Source organism: Euleptes europaea, chromosome 4 (genome assembly GCF_029931775.1).
Source record: "Euleptes europaea isolate rEulEur1 chromosome 4, rEulEur1.hap1, whole genome shotgun sequence".
In the NCBI taxonomy this organism is placed as follows: domain Eukaryota; kingdom Metazoa; phylum Chordata; class Lepidosauria; order Squamata; family Sphaerodactylidae; genus Euleptes; species Euleptes europaea.
The window spans coordinates 45,189,572-45,212,234 of NC_079315.1; the positions used below are offsets into that span (position 1 = coordinate 45,189,572).

At 40.6% G+C, this 22,663-nt stretch overlaps 1 protein-coding gene across 1 annotated transcript in view; it reads left to right on the plus strand.

Moving 5' to 3' along the window:
- LOC130476971 (glycine dehydrogenase (decarboxylating), mitochondrial-like) overlaps window positions 1-22,663 on the plus strand; it is a 59,111-nt gene that overhangs the window by 35,389 nt on the left and 1,059 nt on the right. The window contains exons 7-24 of the mRNA XM_056848972.1: window positions 183-330; window positions 924-1,120; window positions 2,516-2,612; window positions 6,265-6,370; window positions 6,759-6,898; window positions 8,323-8,403; window positions 10,527-10,624; window positions 11,201-11,285; window positions 11,381-11,422; window positions 12,211-12,353; window positions 12,861-12,936; window positions 16,266-16,391; window positions 16,937-17,086; window positions 19,031-19,143; window positions 19,758-19,899; window positions 20,934-21,045; window positions 21,820-21,915; window positions 22,283-22,455. Coding sequence (XP_056704950.1) covers window positions 183-330; window positions 924-1,120; window positions 2,516-2,612; window positions 6,265-6,370; window positions 6,759-6,898; window positions 8,323-8,403; window positions 10,527-10,624; window positions 11,201-11,285; window positions 11,381-11,422; window positions 12,211-12,353; window positions 12,861-12,936; window positions 16,266-16,391; window positions 16,937-17,086; window positions 19,031-19,143; window positions 19,758-19,899; window positions 20,934-21,045; window positions 21,820-21,915; window positions 22,283-22,455 — 2,125 coding nt within the window. The remainder of the gene's footprint in view (window positions 1-182; window positions 331-923; window positions 1,121-2,515; window positions 2,613-6,264; window positions 6,371-6,758; window positions 6,899-8,322; window positions 8,404-10,526; window positions 10,625-11,200; window positions 11,286-11,380; window positions 11,423-12,210; window positions 12,354-12,860; window positions 12,937-16,265; window positions 16,392-16,936; window positions 17,087-19,030; window positions 19,144-19,757; window positions 19,900-20,933; window positions 21,046-21,819; window positions 21,916-22,282; window positions 22,456-22,663) is intronic.

Consider the following 22,663-nt stretch of genomic DNA (forward strand, 5'->3'; position numbering starts at 1 on the left):
TGTGATTCTTGGGATCCAACCCAAAGTCTTGGTTATGTCTGGGTCAAGGGGAGACTGAACATAAGGTGGGTTAGTCTTTAATTTTGCTACATAGAGATTTCTGTTTGTGTGCTTTCTCTTGTTAAAATAGCTCATGCTTAGAAAATAGTTTCCTGTATTGCTGGATATTATTTGCTTTTCAGTTACACTGGCATCCTCGTGGAGTTGAAGCTGCCTCATAAGATGGACTTCAGTGAGAAAGATATCAGTGGAGTGCTGTTCCAGTATCCAGATACTGAGGGAAAAATAGAAGATTTCACTGGACTTGTTGATCGAGCTCACCAGAATGGGGTAAAAGCAGCTGTAATATATATCTACAGTAATTTGTCTGGTAAATTAGCTGCTGCACTGCAGCTGTTGAAGACCATTCTCCCAGTAGAGCCAGTTTGTACAGGCATGCTTACTCCAATGTGCTCACAGAGCGCCTGTGTCCTCATGGACTGCCCCACAATGGTTTCAGCAGAGGCAACAAACAGATTTTCATGTGTGTTGTTTGGTGTAAGTGAGCCTGTGTCCAGATGAATGTTGGAGCTTCTGCAGGCACAGTGTTGTATATGCATTAGAGATGTCCATTATATTTTTATCATAAATGAATAATTGGGAATAAATAATTAGTCCCTAACGTGTTGCATTCAACAGACAGTTTGAAGATACTAATGTTTATTTTAAGTGGGTTGGATACTAGGGTGCTGCTGCTATGTGAAGGGGTCTTACTTCATAGGAGAAAACTGATCACCAGGAAAAGAGAGTTATATGATCGCTGTTCTTTGCTGCTTTGAGAAAAACTTGTGTGCATTTTATAACATCATATTTTATAAAAATGTCTATGTAGGTTTTTCTCCGTAAAAGATACTGACAACAAGGTTGACCTTCTCTTGTTTCAGACTCTTGTCTGCTGTGCTACTGACCTGTTAGCTCTATGTATCTTGAGACCTCCAGGAGAATTTGGCATTGATGTTGCTTTGGGAAGCTCCCAGAGGTTTGGGGTACCACTTGGTTATGGTGGACCGCATGCGGCGTTCTTTGCTGTCAAGGAGAACTTGGTGAGAATGATGCCTGGAAGGATGGTGGGAGTTACAAGGTAAACTATGTTTTAGTTTAAAATCAGAATCCCAGACCTCTCATGGGAGTTTGCAGATCATGTTCTTGGTGGATTGTGCTGAATTGGTTCAAAATCACAGTCTTCTGAGGTAGTATTTCCTTTATGCTGTTACTTTCTCTTTTCTCATAAGGAGAAATATCAGTCTAAACGCTCTTCTGCTAGAAGTTAGATTTTGCTGTATTTTCTCTACTACATGAAATTCAGCTCTTTCTTTAAATAGATTTACTCACTGAACTTTAATAGAGAATATGCTTATATCAAACCATATTTAGCTGTGTTGATACTATAAAACCTTAATTGTGTCTTACCTCCTGTTAAATCTGTTCCCATCCATTACAATTCCAAATAATAATGAAGTAAGATAACAAGGCGGAACTGTTAAATGGTAAATTTACAGTCAAAACTATGACACTTCCCAAAAGGAATTTTTAGTGACCTTCAAAGAACTGTTGATGCTTTTCACAAGCATGTAGACTGGGCAGCTGAAAGCTCTAAGACAGTTTGATAAACTGAAATTAGCTGAACCAATATTGCAATTTCAGCAGAGTATTTATACTGTGGATTGCAAAGATTCTAAGATGTTCATACTGAAGCTACTTGGTTTATAAATACTGAATCCAGCTACTTCCTTCCCCAGTTGTGAAGGTAATGTTGGTTAGAATTCACCTGCATTTTAATGATGGATAAATTGGACTTGGGGCAGAACTTTACAGTCTACTGGAAAATGCATATTTCCTAAATACAAGTAGAGGAAGATCAGAGGCAGGATGAGTGCACAGCCCTTTCTTCCTGCACCTATAATTTATCTCCTGCAAATACTTTGCCTCTGGATCATTTTTGTCCTACAGGCAGGCCTCCTCCAGTGTTGGAGCCCTGTTGCAGGACAGAGGTAGTAAAATTGGCTGGGGGACACTGGCAAGGGAGAACAGGCAATCTTGTGAAAGGTTACGTTGTCATCGTCGTTCCCCCCCCCCACCCAAACATTTGCTTTTCAAGGGAATCATGAGGCTGATAATCTCAAGTTTCTTACTGTTTAGTGACCTGTCTAGGGGAAACATTGCCAGAAGGGAAAGGGGACTGGTTTTATGGTGCATTCCCTGCTGTAGCCATTTCCCTCATGTTTTTTTTGTTTCACAGGACTGCAGTTTGTATGACTGCTATCACAGTGAGCTCATCCCATTTGACCTCAGTTGATGAGGGAGAGAGGAGGTCTGGATGCAAATATTTGTTTAGGAATAATTTTATAACTTTTGCAACCGTTTTTCCGTTATTCAAGCTTATTAGCTTCCTGTGGATTTGTTCCCACTCAGTTAACAAAAGTAGAGACTTTAAAGCAATGAGAGTAATCTCTTTTTCCCCCCTCTGTGGCTCAAGGGATGCAAATGGGAAAGAAGTATATCGCCTTGCTCTGCAAACCAGAGAGCAGCATATCAGGAGGGATAAGGCTACAAGCAACATCTGCACTGCACAGGTGAGCTTTTCCCTGGGCTTCAGTTGGCAAGGGCCATTTGGAAGCAGCAGTAAATTGCACTGCTAGTCATAACAATTAGCAAACAGTCCGAATACTTTATATCTTTTATTAATGGTTCACATGTGTTCTGCCACACTTTTAAATTAAAACAATAGTCTTTTCTTAAAATGTAGTCTTATTAAGATACTTTAGTCCAGTGTTTACCAAAGTGGGCAATAATGCCCCCTGGGGGGCACTGAAATGATCCAGGGGAGCGGTAGTAGCCTTGGTTGCAATTGGGGGGCGTTGAATAAAAATAAGGGGGCAGTGAAAGCATAAAGGAAGAAGAGAAGAAAATTTTGAAAAACTGTTTGTACCTGTTTCATCTGTTGTGTAACAGAGTTAAAGTCACAGTGATTACTTTATTTTCTACATAAACACACAATCAGTGGTAGAGGCAAATCTACTGTGAAACTAATGAAGCTTAAGCTTCAGGGCCCCTAATCCTGGAGGGGCCCCCTGAAGCAACTTTTTTTTAATGAGTGAATTTCTCAACAAAATCAATGGAATTTTTTAGTGATAAAATAATAAACCAATGGATTGAAGTAGTTAATATTGACTTTAGAATATGCTCTAATACCCATTTCATATGGCCTCAAAATGTCTCTGTAATTGGTCAAATTTCAAAATTTTCTTGGGGGCTTGTAGCACTCGAACCCCCAGAACCCCCTCACTGAGAACATAAGAAAGGCCCTGCTGGATCAGACCAAGGCCCATCAAATCCAGCAGTCTGTTCACACAGTGGCCAACCAGGTGCCTCTAGGAAGCCACTAACAAGACGAGTGCAGCAGCACCATCCTGCCTGTGTTCCACCGCACCCAAAATAATAGGCATGCTCCTCTGATACTAGAGAGAATAGGTATGCAGCATGCCTAGTATCCATTCTAACTAACAGCCATGAATACCCCTCTCCTCCATGAATATGTCCACTCCCCTCTTAAAGTTCTCCAAGCTGGCAGCCATCACCACATCCTGGGGCAGGGAGTTCCACAATTTAACTATGCGTTGTGTGAAAAAATACTTCTTTTTATCTGTTTTGAATCTCTCACCCTCCAGCTTTAGCAGATGACCCCGTGTTCTAGTATTATGGGAGAAGGAGAAAAACTTCTCCCTGTCCACTCTCTCCAAACCATGCATAATTTTATAGACCCTCAGCCGCCTTCTTTCCAAGCTAAACAGCCCTAAGCGTCTTAACCGCTCTTCATAGGACAGTTGCTCTAGTCCCCTAATCATTTTGGTTGCTCTTTTCTGCACCTTCTCAAGCTCTGTAATATCCTTTTTCAGGTGTGGAGACCAGAACTGTACACAGTATTCCAAGATTTGAGCTTGCCAGAATCTATTCATAGCCTACATTTGGGCAGCTGGATCCTCAAATCCTTTGTTGGTGCTTGGCTTAATAGTTCTATACCTCAGCCCTTAGGCTTCGAGCCAATCGGAACCATAAAAAGACATCTGAATTCTTAATGCACTCATCTTGCTTGTACATTTTAACACCAAAAATCAGATCTTCACCTCTTTATCCTAACAATACCCCTCTGATGACCTTCAACTTCTCTGTTATTATTATTATTTATTAGTTACATTTATAGCCCACCCTCATTCCCAGTCAAAGCCGGGCTCAGGGCAGGTTTCATGGTCCTAGGCCTCAAGTGCAGCCTACAGGCCCTAGGTAAAGGTAAAGGTCCCCTGTGCAAGCACCAGGTCATTCCTGACCCATGGGGTGACATCACATCCCGACGTTTACTAGGCAGACTTTGTTTACGGGGTGGTTTGCCAGTGCCTTCCCCAGTCATCTTCCCTTTACCCCCAGCAAGCTAGGTACTCATTTTACCGACCTCGGAAGGATGGAAGGCTGAATCAACTTTCAGCCAGCTACCTGAAACCGACTTCCATCAGGATCAAACGCAGATCGTGAGCAGAGATTGGACTGCAGTACAGCAGCTTACCACTCTGCGCCACAGGGCTCCTAATACAGGACCTAGGGAGGCCTATATTAAAGTAGTTACTAGGCCTACATCTTCCAGGTACCCTCTGGGCCTTGTGATTGGTGGAAGAAGATTTGGAGGGAAGGCTAGGGCCAATCACGGGTAAGGGAGTGGTGCCTGGGGAGAAGGAATAAAATGCCTTGCCTGAAAAGGGAGGGGGTTCACACCTAGGGAGCAGGGCTGGGGAGAGGCTGCTGCAGACAGAGGGATCCCTCATCCAGGAAGGGGTGAGTTAGCTTGAGGCCTAGTGCCAGGAGATAGCTAGGGACAGTAAAGATAGACGCGTTAGGGTTTTTGTTTGATTGCCTGCCTTTACTGGTTTTGTAGACAGTTCAACATAAGTATTCATGTGGGTCATGTCGAGGGTAATACCTTTACAATGGTTGACCCGAGTCTTTCTTCCTCATGGCATCTTCAGTCTTCCCCAATGCCATCTATTGAGTTTTTATATAACTATTGTTTTGCTTCTACAACATTTTTTATTCACACCAGTGACTGACATGTGAGATAACCCAGTACAGCAATTTTAATCAAAATCTGAGATGTAGTAGTTAATTTTTTTAAAAAGTTGTGGTGATCTGCCATAGAACAACCCTACTGAAGAAGATAACAGCAGTTACCCAGACCTCATTGCTGGTGGGAAGGGGCTCATTGTATGGCTCATTTTCAAGGACTCCACTCCACCACCCTGTTCTCCACCGTTTGGGCCTCAAGGTCCTTGCAAGGGCCGCAAGGCCCCTTGGACCTTGTTGGATGTTGTAATATTGTTGCTGGTTGTAAAGGAGCCCCATAACAGTTCAAGCTTTAGGGCCCCAGAAATGTAGGTCTGCCACTGATCAGTGGTCAAGTCCACCAACAGGTCTTAACAAGCAAGTGTTGGCAGGTGAGCGTGTTGCGCATTGTTGGGAAGTCCAGCATGCATCAGCAGGAATATGTACATGTAATGACTTGTTTACAATGCGATACTATAAATAGGCAACATGTATGAAATTTAACTTAGGTTGTTTCTGAATTGTGTGACAAGCAGTTAACAATAGTACAAGTGCAATAAGTATTTAAAAAATTTAATTCATCTTCAATACCTTCGATCTTTACGGATTATGGAGCACATACAAAGCAAAGAGTACTATTATTTCAATATGTTATTCGTGATTTTTATTTTAATATCCTTCATTATCTTAATTTTCTGTGTGTAATGCAAATGTTACTATGGTTGATTTAAAAAAATAATTTTACAATTTCAAGCTTCAAGGTGTCTTATTTACAACAACATCTTTTTTTACTGTGAGCTCTGGTGCCTGTGCTTAAATGCACCAAGGGCTTCCATGTCTACCATTGGCAATGACAATATTATGCCCCAGAAGAGAACTATTCAAATGTACAGCTAATGTACAGCTAATATACTCCTTTTTTGCACATCTTACACTCATGAATGTGTGAAGAGTTACTGTAGTATTTATAGTGTCAGGCATATTTGTAATATTTGTAATTTTCTTTGCGTTTTTGCTCAGAATGTATATAATGATCAAGTGTATGAATGTTAATGTGTTTCTTAATATACTGCAGGATGTTAAACGTATACTAATATGCTAGCAAACTGATTTGTTTGCCAATTTGTTTCATTTTAGGCACTTCTGGCTAATATGGCTGCCATGTTTGGAGTCTATCATGGTGCTAATGGATTAAAGCACATTGCCAGGAGAGTGCATAATGCCACTCTGATTTTAGCTGAAGGTGAGTGAATATTTAATAGCTGCATAGTGACAAGTCTTTAAAGATTGGCATCCTCTGGTCAAAAGCAGAATCCTGTACTTTGATAAAATAGATTGGGGAACTATTGGTCAGAAGAACTGTGGCTGTTAGAGACTAGGACAATTGCCAGTGAAGCAACTTATCCTATTAGATAACATTGGCCAGCATGTTTCTTCATGTTGCCTTGACAAAGTCTGTATAAACATAAGGCCATTACAGTAATGCCTACATCATTCTGGCTCTGGTCCCAACCTCAGTTGTTGATAACATTATTAACAACCCAAAGATAAGTACCTGGACAACCTATGAAACTGTAAGGAAACACGAACAGCTGGTGGTGCAGAGAGTTTTCATGTATTGTTTCTGATAGGTCTGAAGAGAGCAGGTCACAAACTGCAACATGACCTATTTTTTGATACCTTGAAAATCCAGTGTGGCTGTGATGTTCAAGAGGTCTTGTGCAGGGCAGCCCAGAGACAAGTAAACCTGAGGATTTACAGTGATGGCACAGTAAGTGACAGTTTATTGGTGGGACTCTTCCAGTGGTTTTTGTTAATTCTACATTGTCTACCAGAAGCATTGAATTATTGTAGTAATTTTATGAGCATAAGGGGTACATAGTAAAAAAATTACCTTACCCCATACCGTCTGCTTTTTAAAATATGGTTGCCAATGTAGTGGGGTCAGATTAAATCAGAGAAGTTGAAAAAAATAGAAAATAAAGTTGTGTTGATCTTTGAGAACTCCATGTATTCCTCAGCCTGAATGAGGCCAGTTGCCTCCTCCCTGTATGGTGGTATCTCCTCCCTGCCCCTGTAATTTTTCTGTAAATTGCACTGTAAGTATCTGGCCTTCCTGGGGTTGTGTTTACCCCAATTACAATGAGTGGGAAACTGAAAGGAGCATCAAGGGTGAAGCTGACAAAAAGCTGTGTATTTTCTTCCTGGTGCATTTGCTATTGATCTTTTCCCATACTTCTTAAAGTATTTATTATATTTGAATCTTGCACTTTCTCCATGAGCTCCCTATATTCAGTTCTTGGGGGAATCTCCCATCCAGGCCCACAGCTACTTAGCCTTAAGCACAGAAATCCATTCTGTACCTTCAGACCACTTGCTTGTGCTACTTGTGACAAGCTAGTGCAGGTAGCAAGTCTGGAAAAGGTGACACTGCTGTGCAAATGAAATCTTTGCAGCCTGTTAGTTACGTTATTCATAGCTGGAATTCTTGGAACTTTTCAGCAAAAGAGATGCAGAGTCCTTTTGGCTTCTCTGACTGTAGTCAGACGCAAACAAACCAGTGTTTGTGATGAGGACAGGCCTGGTTTATCCTTGGGCTCACATGCTCCCCCCTCCCCTCATGCATATAACCCAGGTTGACGACTTCTCTGTTTAAGTAAACTTGAGTTTGTTGTGATGTCCAAATTGGAGCATTTTTTTAATGTGGTTTACGTCTTGCCTACAAACCAGGATTCTGTACTAGGAAGGTGTATACAATACTCAAGGATAAACCAGATTCATTTTCAGCATTAGCAAACCAGTTTGTTCTGAAGGGAGCCTGTATCTCTGGTGCCTTTGACTCTCTGTGTTACAGCATTTATAAAGTTTCATGCTTTATTGACTGAAAATATCTAGTAATTTAGTAGTAAATACATTTTAGTAGGAACTTGCTGAGATCTTTTATCACATAAAGAGCTGTTCTCTAAGAACTAAGAAGGCTTCAAGAACGACAAATCGAACCCACAGAATCTTTAAAGGTATTAGTCTAAGTTTTGAATTTGGACATTTCTGCTTTCTTTTAAGCACAGTGGAATATTGTTTTAAACATTTTGCTCTTCTAGCAATTCAGAAGTTGTGGGTGAAGTATTAATGTATTGTGAACATAAACAGAATTGACATTTTTCTATGGTATCTTTTGTTTTGTGCCTGTTGCAGCTTGGCCTGTCTCTTGATGAAACTGTCACTGAAAAAGACCTGGATGACCTATTATGGATCTTTGGTTGTGAATCTTCAGCTGTAAGTAGAGCTCTGGTTATAGCACTTCATATGCAATCAGGAAGCAGTGTGCGAATATTAGATAGGGCACAAACATATCCATTGCAGACATAGCATTGTGGATTCCTATAGACGCAATAACATAACACATACATGTGTGTGGGGGGGTGCAAGCAGCAGTCAGACTGCTTGGATAAAGGTTTGTTGGCCTCAAGTATTTCCATCCTGCTTTTCCTCAGTACAAGATACTTGTACTCTGGAGCTTAAATAGCTAGCACTGAGAGGATGGGAGAGGAGATCTGGGTGGGGATCTGTGAGACACCAATTCAGCTGTCATTCACTTAGATGTGTGTGTTAAGTGCCGTCAAGTCACTTCTGACTCATGGCGACCCTATGAATGAAACTCCTCCAAAATGTCCTATCTTTGACAGCCTTGCTCAGATCTTGCAAATTGAAGGCTGTGGCTTCCTTTATTGAGTCAATCCATCTCTTCTTGGGCCTTCCTCTTTTCCTGCTGCCCTCAACTTTTCCTAGCATGACTGTCTTTTCCAGTGACTCTTGTCGTCTCATGACGTGACCAAAATACGACAGCCTCAGTTTAGTCATTTTAGCTTCTAGGGTCAGTTTAGGCTTGATTTGATCTATAACCCACTGATTTGTTTTTTTGGCAGTCCATGGAATCCGTAACACTCTCCTCCAACACCACATTTCAAAGGAATCTATTTTCTTCCTATTTTCACCTAGATAGTCTTACCTTATTGCTGCTTGCATGTAGGGGAAGGGGGGGGAACAGGAGCCTGTTGAAATTATAGGGATCTTATCTGTGTGGCTTTACAGGGGTGGGGAACTGAATTGTTCCAATAACTTGAGGATATTTTCTGTTTCTTTGTAAGGGAGATCAGACTTAAGGTTCTCCAAATTTTTCTGCTGGCAAAATCCAGTTGTTAACAGTGTTAAGTCAGGTGCAGAAGGTTAACATTCTTTATTAGTAAGTTGGATGTGAAATTGCTGGCTTAATTTGTACTGTGGCTGAAAATTTCTAGTCCAAGCAATATTCACATTCAGAAACTTGTAAGATGAGAAGGTAAGCTGGCTGTATCTGTTATAGTTTCAGTCAGCTTCCCTCTTGATGATAGTTACTATTTCTCAGTCTTTTCACTCAGTCTGTATGTAAATAAAAACACAGCAATAGCCACTTACATAATAAAGGGTGTCAGTTACATGGGTTTTTCCCTTCCTCTGTGTGTGCATGTGTGTGTGTTTGCCAAAAGCCCATTTCCTCTGAAATAGATAGGGGCCTATATGACCCATGAAAAGAAAGATCAAGGTGCAAGTAACCACCTCTCATTGGCTGAGGTAAAAAGGCCCATGTCTTGCTTCTCCCTGTTTTGCACTGAAGATTTCATTACTTATCAGAGTTCAGCCCCCACCATTGAAATTAATGGGAAGGAATGCTAAACACTATGTATTCAAGGTAATGGGGACTGTAAATGATCTGTGGCTTAATAAGTGGTCTGTTTTCTGTAACACTGAACAATACTTGTTTCTGGATTTGCTCCATTAAAGAAGTGTCATGAGGCTATAATCTGTTCCCTGAAATCCTATGATTCAAAGCCCTAAAATGGGCAGCTGCCTTAACTGTTAATACTCTAGTTTCCCATCTCGCTACAGAAGCGTGTTCTGTAATGGCTCAAGAACCTTCACTGACCCCAAAACAAGATCTGGGAAGGAATCTTAGTTTATTCAACTACTTAAATTTGATGGAAACAATCTCCCTTTACCTCTGAGTTTTTAAAAATAGTTTACATTGACCTTTGCACCTTGAGTTTTGTATGACAAAATGTAATTTGAAAGATAAGTTCACTTTCAGATATTTCTAACTGTTGTGCTGCATGGATGCTTCAGAACAAAAGATGACTGTCCTGGAGTATATCTTTGCAGATAAGTGTCTCACAACCAGCATTTCTTGCAAGTAACTTGGGAATTGTGCATACCAGAGTTTTTCAGTGGTTAACTGACAAATTACTACTAGCAAGTTAAAGACCTGAGATGGGAAATAAATAGCCTTTAGTTTCTTGACAGAATACATTCTGTGTCCAAAGAAATTATACCCATGAGCATATATGCCTTTGCTTTTTTTAAAGGAACTGGTTGCTGAGAGCATGGGTGAAGAAGCAAGGGGCATTTTTGGCACTGAATTTAAGAGAACTTCAGAATTCCTAACACATCAAGTATTCAACAGGTTTGTGATGTTCCTTGGACTGTCTGCCCACTTTGGCTCTGCTTTCCTCTTACGTTTGATGAAGTTGCATTACGGATTATAATAGTGGTACAGGGGATTGATTTTACTACTTCAAAGTGTTACAGCTGCAATATGAGCTACAGGGCAAGTTAAGGGTTGAACTTCCTAGCTCATTTCCCCCCACATTTATATCTAGAAAGCTGCCTAGAAACTTGTGGAGGAAACTGCCTAAACCAGACCATGCAACGTTGTCCCTTGGTGGACCGGTATTTATTTTGATAATACGTATGTGTGTTTAAATATGGAGGCCACATACCATTATAGGATCTGACAAGTTAGTGCAGCTGTTGTATTTTCATATTAATTGGATAGTGTATATTACAATCAATTTGTGGGCAAATATTTGTAAGTACAAAATAGAAGCAAGAGAAAAAGGAAAGGTTTAGTGGTTTGCAGTAGTTACTGATCGGTCTTTTAAAAGAGTTGATCTTATGACACAGTACTTTGGGGGTGCTAACTGAATTGTCTGGATTGTGTAGTTAACTGTCTTGCTAATGTAATATTTTGCGTCTTCAGCTATCATTCTGAAACAAATATTGTCCGGTATATGAAAAGATTGGAAAACAAAGATATATCCCTTGTTCATAGCATGATTCCTTTGGTAGGTATTAATTTAAAAGGTAACATTGGTATTTGCTAGTCTTCTTGAATGAAATCCGCTGATCACATTTGTATTTGTTTGTTTTTTGCCCTCAGGGATCCTGTACAATGAAGCTGAATAGCTCATCAGAACTTACAGTAAGCTTTTCTAGAAACTTTATACCTTTTCTGATATCAGAACGAACAAGTAATAACAGGTGGACACTGCCTACTTTATAGTGTAAGTGGCCGGTGAATGATTCCGTACTCAGTGTATGCATTAAGAAGAACAGGACAATGAAGATTTTCTTACACAGTCTTTCTCCTTCTCATGAAGGTATGCTTTGAATCACCTTCTTTGTGAGATCCAGGTGGTTGTGAGTGGACTTAGTCATTTTGGTCATGTGGTGTTTGACCTGTTCATCAGACCACTCAGCATCTGGATCTCTCCATGAGACTGTTGGGAGAAAAAGCAGTTGTATGAACTTTCTCCTATGAACACTTCAGCTCAGAATCCTACTTACATTCACAAGGAAGTTGACACATTTGGTAATTCAGTCGAACGTACTCTCTTCATAAACATGGAGCTTATGTGTTCCTACAATTTTGTACTTTTAGGGAATTATTTCTAATCAGCATCCCGCATATGAAAAAAGTAATTCCAACTGATGCCTACAAGTGAGGCTGTCTGTAGTAATTTTTGTTTTCTGAACTATTCAGAAAACAAAGTATGGTTAGAATGTAATAGCAATATACAAAGAACATTTGGTAGCACTCTGTTTGGTTAAATAAAATTGTTTTCCTAATTGATCTCCAAATTCAAAAGACCAGTGATAAAAAGAAAATGTTCCACCTGTCCAGTGGATAAACCTATTTGAGGAGTCCTTAATCACATTTTGTAAGCAGGAGAATGTCTTTACTTTCTTACTTTCTTCCCTTCTCTGTAGCCTGTTACATGGAAGGAGTTTGCCAATATCCACCCCTTCGTACCTCTAGATCAGGCTCAAGGATACCAGCAGCTCTTCAAGGAGCTTGAAAAGGATCTGTGTGAGATCACAGGCTATGACAAAATTTCCTTTCAACCAAACAGGTAGGAACAATCTTGCTTCCGTCACAGTTTCTGGGGTGGGCTTTAAAAAACACATTTTGGTTTATTTTAAGGGCTGCGGAATTTTTTCCTATGCAAGTATCCTTTCAGTGAAAGAAGAAACAAGCACACTGCATGTACACTGCATTGTACTCACACATCTAGTTAATAAGTATTCCAAGAAAACCAACTCTAAGCTATATACAGTTTTCCTGGACCTGAAGAGGACACTTGAATCAATTTCAAGGAACTTATTATGAGATAAGTTAACAAGTATGAACATCGACAAGAGGTTATTAACTTTAATCAGAAGGCTGTACTCTATCATGTGTGACTAATGCCTACATGCCTATTTATCCATGAGTAGTGTAATGAACAATCATAGGAATGCATCACACATAGCAGCATAGTAGGAAAGCTGGTCTTTTATGGATCGTGCTTAAAAATTTCTAAAAATTGGGTACTGAATTGCATACTTTGACATTTATGATACATTTTGTGGTTTTGCAGTGGGGCCCAAGGTGAATATGCTGGGTTGGCTGCAATCAAGGCTTATTTAAATGCCAAAGGAGAATGGCATCGAAGCGTAAGTGAAAAAGATGGGCTTTACCTAAAATTGACTTGACAGTCCTGCAGGCTATTAGCTGTCTGCAGAAGTGGGGCTTGTTTTTCAAACCATGCAGCCTTTTTAAAGTGAGGCTACATTACTTCAGTGTACTTACAGGAAACAGGGCCTGTGACTCCTTACCATGAGCAGAAAGTACAACTGCTGTTTTAAGGAGGTGTATGAGAATATCTTGGTCATACTTGTAGTCAGATTTTTAAAGAGATGAACTGGTGCATTCTGGATGCTTTTCCTTTATATGCACTCTAAGCCTGTGAATGATTCCATGGGAATCCATGAATGCCCCAGTGAGGTTTTCAAAAAATTGTAGTAGCTGGTGCCAGCCCCAGCAGGCATTTCTTTCTAATTTCAACTTTGTTTAATTTAGCTGATTAGTTTGTTCCAGGATTTAGCAGCGAACTTCATCATGTGCTCTAAGCTGTTCTCCCTTTACAAGAAAGGGCCCCAGTAAGAACCTTTTAGAGAACAGCAAGATTTACTGAAGAACAAAGCAGTAACAAGCTGCCACTTTGCATCAGTCTGTGTTACACACACTATGTTTTATTCTTTGAGTTGCTATACTAAACAAAAGAGCTTAGCAACAGAGCTCACAAATTTTGGCTGGCTTTGAATGGGAGCCAAAATTTGCAGTCATTACAAACTTCAGAGATACTTGAGAGTAAGAGGGTCTTGCTGACTGAAGGGTGCCTCTGAAATGTAAAGCAACTCCAAAGATGAGCTCCTGCATGTATGCACAATGGCAGTGGCTAATCATGTGGGCTTTGCTGATGCTTGAAAGCACCACCACTACTTGCTGTTTCTGAGAGCCGCTCAAACTGCACAGATCAGAGACGAGGCCTCTCACTTCGTCTCTCTCTTTGGGATGGAACTGGTGCTATAAATGCACCTGCCAGTAGAAAAGATGTGCTCACCACCAGAAATCCCTGGTGAGAGATGCTTTTACCTTATAGGGGTGGTCACTTTCCAACAGAGTTGTGTAAATTCCATATATCCCTTTGAAGAATATGCCCTTCCAAAACCCACCCTACCTTCTACTGCTGTACAGAATAATGTGAAGTGTGTGTCTGGTGGAGGTCCAGAGAGATTTCTGTTCACCGCCTTCTTTTGGTCAAGGGATTGTCATGAGGAGCTCTGTCTTGTCTTCTACATGCCTCTGACCCTAGTGGATAATTAACCCCAGTCCCTTTTTGTTCTTTCTCCCACCCATTTCCCTGCACAGTGAAAAGGATAAAGTTTTGACACTTAAATGTAATTTTCATCAGACTCACAAAAATAACTTGCTTCCATGCTGATGGATGTACCTCCAAGAGAAGAGGCATGTCAGACTGCTCCCCTTGTGCTGTTCATGAAGGTCACTAGATACCAGATTGCTCTGACAGGGGCCTGTTTTCCAGACTGAACATTCCCAAGTCCTTCAGCCTTTCCTCATAGGGCTTGTTCTCCAGGCCCCTGACCATCCTCATTGCTCTCCTCTGCACCCATTCCATTCTGTCCACATCCTTTTTGAAGTGAGGCCTCCAGAACTGTACACAGTACTCAGGTGCAGCTGGGCCAACGTGGTATTCAGTGGGACTATGACATCTTGAGATTTGGATGTTATGTCTCTGTTGATACACCCAAAGACTGCATTAGCGTTTTTTGCAGCTGCATCTGACTGTTCATATTTAGCCTACAGTCCATCTGTACCCCAAGATCTTGTTTATACACACTGCTACCCAGGAGTGTATGCCCCATCCAGTATGCATGCCCCTCATTTTTGTTACCCAGATGGAGAACTCGCCACTTATCCTTGTTGAATTGAATCTTGTTCACATCTGCTCACTATTCCAGTGTGTTCAGATCTCATTGGATTCTATATCTCCTGAGGTGTTTGCTACTCCTTCCAATTTGGTGTCATCTGTAAATTTAACGAGTAGTCCCTCTACCCCTAAACACTAGACATCAAGGACCTTCTTGAGACTTTTGTGATTACCTCTATTTATTTATTTGGATTTATGGTCTCCCAGCACAGAGTTCTCAAGGCATTGTCACCTCAGATGACTGTTCTAAAAAAGGCCTGAATTCTCAAACTGCAAATTAGTTAGCATGACTTGCCAAAATTAAGAGGACTTACCCATGCAAAGCCTGTGTTGGTGTTGCCCTTGGGCCAGTCGAACTCTCTCTCAGCCTAAGCTGCCTCAGAAGGTTGTAGTAAGGATAAAATGGAGGAAGGGAGATAAAAGGTGGGATAAAAATGTAATATATAAACACCTTTGTTGTAACATTACAACAGTTATTTATTACATTTTGTTGCAATTTTGGTTAACTTTAGTGTGCTGTCTTACTACTTCTTAGAAAAGGTCTCACTAGCATATGTTTCTTTTCAAACAAAGTGCCTATTACTCCAAGGAAAAAGACTTTACAATTTGAAAATCTGAGAAATGTAAATAAGCAGATTGTGTGCTTAAGAGGTTTTGGGCATTACTGTATTTATGAGACACTTCCATGGTGAAGTGTTGGAACTCTATTACTTGATTTTATCCTTTCTGGAGTTGCAAATTCTTAGCACAATTCAGTTCAAAGGCTTTGATATATAGAGTTCAGGTCTATATTAAATAGGGATGCATACGTTTCTGCCCTGTTAGGGTTCAATCCCTCTCTGTTATTAGGCGTTTGAGCCAAAGATCTTCCATTGAAGTTGGCTATTTTTGATTCAGTAGAATCCCAGAAACAGAGAGCTAACAGTTCCTCCCTTCCTTCCTCTTATCCATTGTTTTCTTACTATGCGCAGAGACTGTGGAAACTAGAGGAAAATTCCAGTCCAGCCACTGTGAGATGGTTCTATAAGTAAATGGATCAAGTCTTGGACTTGGTTAGACTGCTCACTGGAAATCTCTTGGAATGGGATTTAATCTGTTCAATCATTTCACAATAATCTCTAGCTTTATAACTGATGTAGAGAGCAAGACAAACTTGCCCATGAGATCTTTCTCTTTCCTAGATTATCTTTTAAACTATGCTGCTATGCATGCACTCTTACTATGTATGCAACATTAGCACACCAGTGCAATATCCACCTAGGCTGTGGATCTCTGTCGTGTTAAAAATTTATGGGAAGCAGCTGCAAGCCCAGTTTATATGCGATGCTAGGCCTGTGCAAGATTGCACGGATATGTTCTTCTTGCCTGCTAGTGTCTTCTTGAAATCAAGCCATAGTATAATGACCAGGGTTTAACTAGGTTGCAATATGCTTTAATTAACTTGCACAAGATGTGCATTTTTGTTAACTTTAGCATTAATGTTTTTTTAAGGTTTGTCTTATTCCAAAATCTGCACATGGTACTAACCCAGCAAGTGCTCAGATGGCAGGAATGAAGATTCAGCCTGTGGAAGTAGATAAAAATGGAAGCATTGATGTTGGTCATCTTAAGGCAATGGTAAGATTTTCTGTGGTGTTGCTTTCCTTCCTCCTTGCATCTGTTGGAAGCTTTCATTAATGCTTGTTAGCAAAAATTATGTGTGTCTTTTGAAAATAATTTTTGTGGCTGAAACAGCTAAGTCACATGTGCATTTTGTAAAGGTTGAAATGCAGTTGTAAATCCACCCTCCCGCATGGCCAATAATCTGTCCAATAAACTGATACAAATGTATTTCCTTCCTTTTTTTTTTGTCTTTCTCCTATACAAGTTAGAGCTGAAAAGTGCTTGAAGAGGCACTCATTAATTTGGCCTGTTCTACCTGTTCATGGTTGTTTCCCATTTACTGACATAATATATGAATAGTAATGGGAGATAACAATTTGAAAGAGCGAACAGTAAGCAGCTGCAACTAAGTGTTTAGTATACCAAGCAATAAGGAAAGAATGCATGTTTCTTTTTAGCCAGGGAGATTGTTCTCTTTGCTTTGACATCTGGGGAAAGTCTGTGAAAATGTTGCCCTTTGTTGACCTTTCATGTGCTTTTTGTTTTTCCCCAATCTGAAGGTGGATAAGCACAAAGAGAACCTTGCTGCTATCATGATCACATACCCCTCCACTAATGGTGTCTTTGAAGAGGAGATCAGTGATGTGTGTGACTTGATTCACCAACATGGAGGCCAGGTTTACTTAGATGGAGCAAATATGAATGCCCAGGTAGAAAATGGATTACATGGATTGCTTCCATTAAATGCACAGGCATATGCACCTCATCACTATTAATTAATTTTACAAGTGTGTCCAATGGTATTTCATCTGAATGGAGAGAGGTGTCCAGTGGTGTTCCACAGGGTTCAGTTCTGGGCCCGGAACTTTTAAATATTTTCATAAATGATCTGGATGAGGGTGTGGAGGGGACTACTCACTAAATTTGCAGATTACACCAAATTGGTAGGAGCAGCAAACACACCAGAAGACAGAGATAGAATTCAATGAGATCTGAACACACTGAAAAAGTGGGTGGATGTGAACAAAATACAATTCAACAAGGAATAAGTGCTGAATTCTCCGTCTGGGTAACAAAAAAGAGGGACATGCATACTGGATGGGGGATACATTAATGCGATCTTGGGGTGCATCAACAGAGGCATAACATCCAAATCGCAAGATGTCATAGTCCTGCTGTACACTGCATTGGTCAGGCTGCAGCTGGAGTATTGTGTGCAGTTGTGGAGGCCTCACTTCAAAAAGGATGTGGACAGAATCGAGTGGGTGCAGAGAAGAGCGAAGAGGATGATTAGGGGCCTGGAGACCAAGCCTTATGAGGAAAGGTTGAGGGAGTTGGGAATGTTTAGTCTGGAGAAGAGGAGGTTGAGGGGGGACATGATTGCTCTCTTTAGGTACTTGAAGGGCTGTCACTTAGAGGGGGGTAGGAAACTGTTCCTGTTGGCACTTGCAATAATGGGTTTACATTGCGGCAGAAAGGTACCAGCTGGATATTAGGAAAAAAATGTTTACAGTAAGAGTTGTTCAACAGTGGAATCAGCTGCCTCGGGAGGTGGTGAGCTCCCCCTCACTGGCAGTCTTTAAGCAGAGGCTGGACAAGCACTTTTCAAGGATACTCAAGGCTGATGCTGCATTAAGCAGAGGGTTGGACTAGATGGCCTGTATAGCCCCTTCCAACTCTATGAGTACATTAGAAACTGTTGATGTGATGCAGGAATCTTATGCTGGGTTTGGATGCATGAAGGCCCATGCCTCAGCAGGGCTTTCTGCATCTATTCTTAAACCTATAGTAATTACTGTATCGCCCTGACCTGGATGGCCCAGGCTAGCCTGATCTCATAAGATCTCAGAAGCTAAGCAGGGTCAGCCCTGGTTAGTATTTGGATGGGGGAGTACCAAGGAATACCAGGGTTGCTGTGCAGAGGAAGGCACTGGCAAACCACCTCTGTTAGTCTCTTGCCATGAAAACCCCCAAAAGGGGTCGCCATAAGTCAGCTGCGACTTGACGGCACTTTACACACACACACACACACACACAATTACTGTATCACATGACTTCTTTCTGTTTTCATGAATCCTTTGGTCACTTATTTCTGCTGCATTTTTAATTTTTTTAACAATCATTTTGTGAGCCACCTGGAGAGTTCTTTCTGAGTGAAAATGCATATTTTCTAAATAAAGAATACAGAATAAGTACAAGCAATATTCAGCATTTGTTGAGGCAAACCAGGGTTTAACTGATCATCTGAGTGTCAAATTCTAGCCTCATAAACTAACCATCGATCAAATAAACTATGGTTTCATGTGATGTCTGAAGTGAGCCAATGTACCTTATCCCAGTGGGAGAAATCCCTAGTGTGTGTTGTTGATTTTGGAGTATTTCCCACAATTGCCAATGTAATATACAGATTTAGAAATTAAATTTTCAAGTCATCCTTTGGATAAGAGACTATATTTGAGCTGAATTGCCCACTTGCAGATTAGCTTTTAATGTATTAAGGGGATAGGTGGGAATTATATTGATCAGTGTTGATTAATCTTCTGGGGGGAAATGTAAGCTTGCCAGATTTTGGAATCTTAAATTGCAGGAGATACACTTGGGTCAGTAAACCCTCCTTTCTTAAATTTGCAATGTTCTGATGTCCTTCCTGCTAGGTTGGCCTGTGTCGTCCTGGAGACTATGGATCAGATGTCTCTCATTTAAACCTTCACAAAACTTTTTGCATTCCTCATGGAGGAGGAGGACCTGGAATGGGACCAATTGGAGTGTGAGTATCTGGCTTGTTTAATTTAAATGCATATTTCAAGGAAGTTGGTGCTGTTGAGAGTGGAAAAGAGTGCAGCCAGTGTGTTAATGTGCAGTCAGCAGTACGATCTGAGCTTGCAGTTTTTCCTTGGAAATGGAAGGCAAACTGCGTAGATCCAGGCAAGAGAGTCAGATGTGGGGATGGTCACAATTTCTGCATGCACTCTTTCTGCCTCATGTTTATGAATACAGTACCTTTCTCTAGGATGGATGGCTGTACGCTTTTATTCTGGGAGCTAAACTAACGGTTGAATCTTTTAAAATGAAATTTGTGGAGAGAGATTTAGTAAAGGGATTATAATTTATAAAAAAAGAATTTATTTGTGTGTGTGTTTTATGCCATGTTGAAGCATTATAAGCTTTTAGGCATTAACAGTGGTATCATGGGGGTAAAATGCTGTAAATATTTTAAAGTTTATGTAGGTAGAGTTTCATTCTGGGATATTGGACCAGGTTAAGCCACTTTCCTGAAATTCTGATGGCAGTTTTAGCATGAGGAGGACATGGGAGGAGTGGTATGTGGCAATGTGGGAGGAGTTTTATTTAGAGGCTTTTTTGTTTGTTTCCTTTTTTTAGGAAGAAGCATTTGGCTCCCTTCCTGCCTAGCCACCCAGTCATTGCATTACAGCATGACAAGGATTCAAGCCCATTGGGAACAATCAGTGCTGCCCCCTGGGGATCCAGTGCTATATTGCCCATTTCTTGGGCTTATATCAAGGTTTGATTTCTCATTTGCCGCATCTTGATTTTAAGTTTGAATATGGAGACCGTTTGCCATCTATAAGAGATTCCAACATAATTCCCCAATACACTAATTTCTGAACATATGATGGGGGAATTGAGTGGGCCATTAGTCATTTCTATACACACAATCTGACCAATCTGTCAGATAAAAGTGTAAAGTTGCCCATATACGTTCAATCTGAAGTATCCCCACAATGCCAACACTTCAAAATCATCATGATAGTGTACAGAATCGATCATCATTTATCTTATGATTAACTATGAACAAACTTACCATTGTCATCTGTCAATAAACATTTTTGACATGCACAAATAGGATTTTGCAAGGGTTCTTTGTTTCTATATTGCTTTAAAGCCAAGTTCTATGAATAAATGCAGACTCTGCCTTTATTCTGGAAGCCTGTGACATTCACTCTCTGCCTTGTATTGAATTTGGCTATGCATGTTATACTTTCCACATCCTCACAACATTGATAGAAATTTCTCATGGTGGTTCCTTAGACTCAAGTTTCCCTTGAATGAAATCTTTGAGGAAGGATATATTTTTAGAGAGCCTGTTGATGATTTACTTTCAGAATACTACCCCCCCCCCCAACCTGGATGGCCCAGACTAGCCTGATCTTGTCAGATTTCAGAAACTAAGCATAGTCAGCCCAGGTTAGTATTTGGATGGGAAACCACCAAGGAAGTCCAGGGTTGCAACGCAGAAGCAGGCAATGGCAAACCTCATTTGTTAGTCTCTTGCCTCATTTGTTAGTCTCTCTATGGGAGCACCATAAATTGGCTGTGACTTGACAGCACTTTACCCATAAACAGTCCCCTAGATGCACACACAGTAGAACTAGCTACCCATTGCAACTTTCTAATATACTTTTGTAAGGTAAAGCAGTTTGAAATGACCACTTGGAGGGCACAGTACTTTTTGATCAGATAAACAAGGTGGAGAATCCAGGATTGTAGGGGGGGTATGCTGCTCTTCATTATTATTTATTGTTGCTCTCTTTTCAGATGATGGGAGGAAAAGGCCTTAAGCATGCATCAGAGATTGCAATATTAAATGCTAATTATATGGCAAAGAGGTTAGAGAAGCACTACAAAGTCCTCTTTAGAGGAGCCAGAGGCAAGTGTCTCTCTTACATTGTTTTCTGCCCAAGGTAAAGTGGTCCATGCTTTGTCATACATTGATAAGCATCAAAAACTGCCCCACAGAGAAGCTGTCCTTGGTTTTTAAAGGTAATATTTCAGGCATATCTTCACCTTCTTCAAGACTATTGAGCAGACTTTGGCTAGCCAGCAATCAAGGCATTGGTAGCAAAATTGTGAATGCAAGTCTTCCCCCTGTCTATACAAGTAAGCTGTGTCAATCAGCTTTCTGGTGCAGTTTTTGCCCTGATGAGTATGCAGCCTAGTTCATAGTAAAGTACAGCACTGCAGCAGCATATAACTTTTCTCATGTTCATATTGAGGAGGATCTGCCCAGCATCGAACTTATTCAAGTAATAGCTTGAATAGGCACTGCACTATAAGACTTCGCATTTTCTTTTTCTAGTCCTTTGCACTGAAGTGTGTCATCAGTTGCTGAGCCATTGAATTCTACCCACTTCCTATCACTGTTGCCTTGAAAAAACATCCTCAGAGACAGTGTTGGGCCAATTACTATCTACGTAATTCAAGCAGAAAGGCATCTGTGGATGTTTTTGTGAAGAACTGTAAAAGCAGTTATGAGGGTATATATGGTATGAGTAGCTATAAATTTTGACTGAGCATTGTTCTGTACATTTGAATGCTCCACAAAGGCCCCAGCATTGTGAATGCTTCAAAATAAAGTTGCCTGATCTTTGTGTTTCATTCTTCTCTAGATGTGCTCAGCATATACAATTCTTTTCATACCCAGGTTATGTAGCTCATGAATTCATTTTGGACACCAGACCTTTCAAGAAAACAGCAAACGTTGAAGCTGTGGATGTTGCTAAACGGCTCCAGGATTATGGTAAGAAGTCAGAAAGTACTATGGGCTAGTTTTGGGGTTCCCTCTCCCCTTCCTGCTCCTAGCTCAAGCTTTGCTGTTTTGGTAGCCACAAATCTGATAATTAGGAGAGATGACATTAGTTGTGGGGAGAAAGAAGAACTGTTTTTTCTGCAATGTGATATAATGAATAGGTCAGTGATAAGGCTTTGCACTCAGTCTTCTGTATGGAAGAAGAGATAAGGCCACAGAGCATTTACTGAACTTACAAAAATGTGCTCCTAATGCTTCTTTGAGCCTGTTCTAGGCATGTAGACTTCTGGCTGGGTAAGGGTGCCTTTTGATGTACTTTCCATTTGCTCTTAAGTCTAACAGAGTCCTTGTTTGCTAGGATTTCATGCTCCAACAATGTCGTGGCCGGTGGCAGGAACTCTTATGATTGAACCAACAGAGTCAGAAGACAAGGCAGAACTAGACCGATTTTGTGATGCCATGATTAGTATTCGACAAGAAATTGCTGATATTGAGGAAGGAAGAATGGATTCTCAAATTAATCCTTTGAAGGTGAGCTAAGAGGGCTGTCCCTGTCAATGTAGTTTCCGCATTTCTAAGTAAACTTTTATTATGTCTGAGGATAACAATGCATTGTAGAAAGTGGGAGAATCTGCCATTTTCATTGCTCTGAGCATGGTGAACATCAGTATTCTGAATTTTAGCACTGAAAAAGAAATGTACAACTGATACTACTTTCACCTGTTATGTCCTACAATCT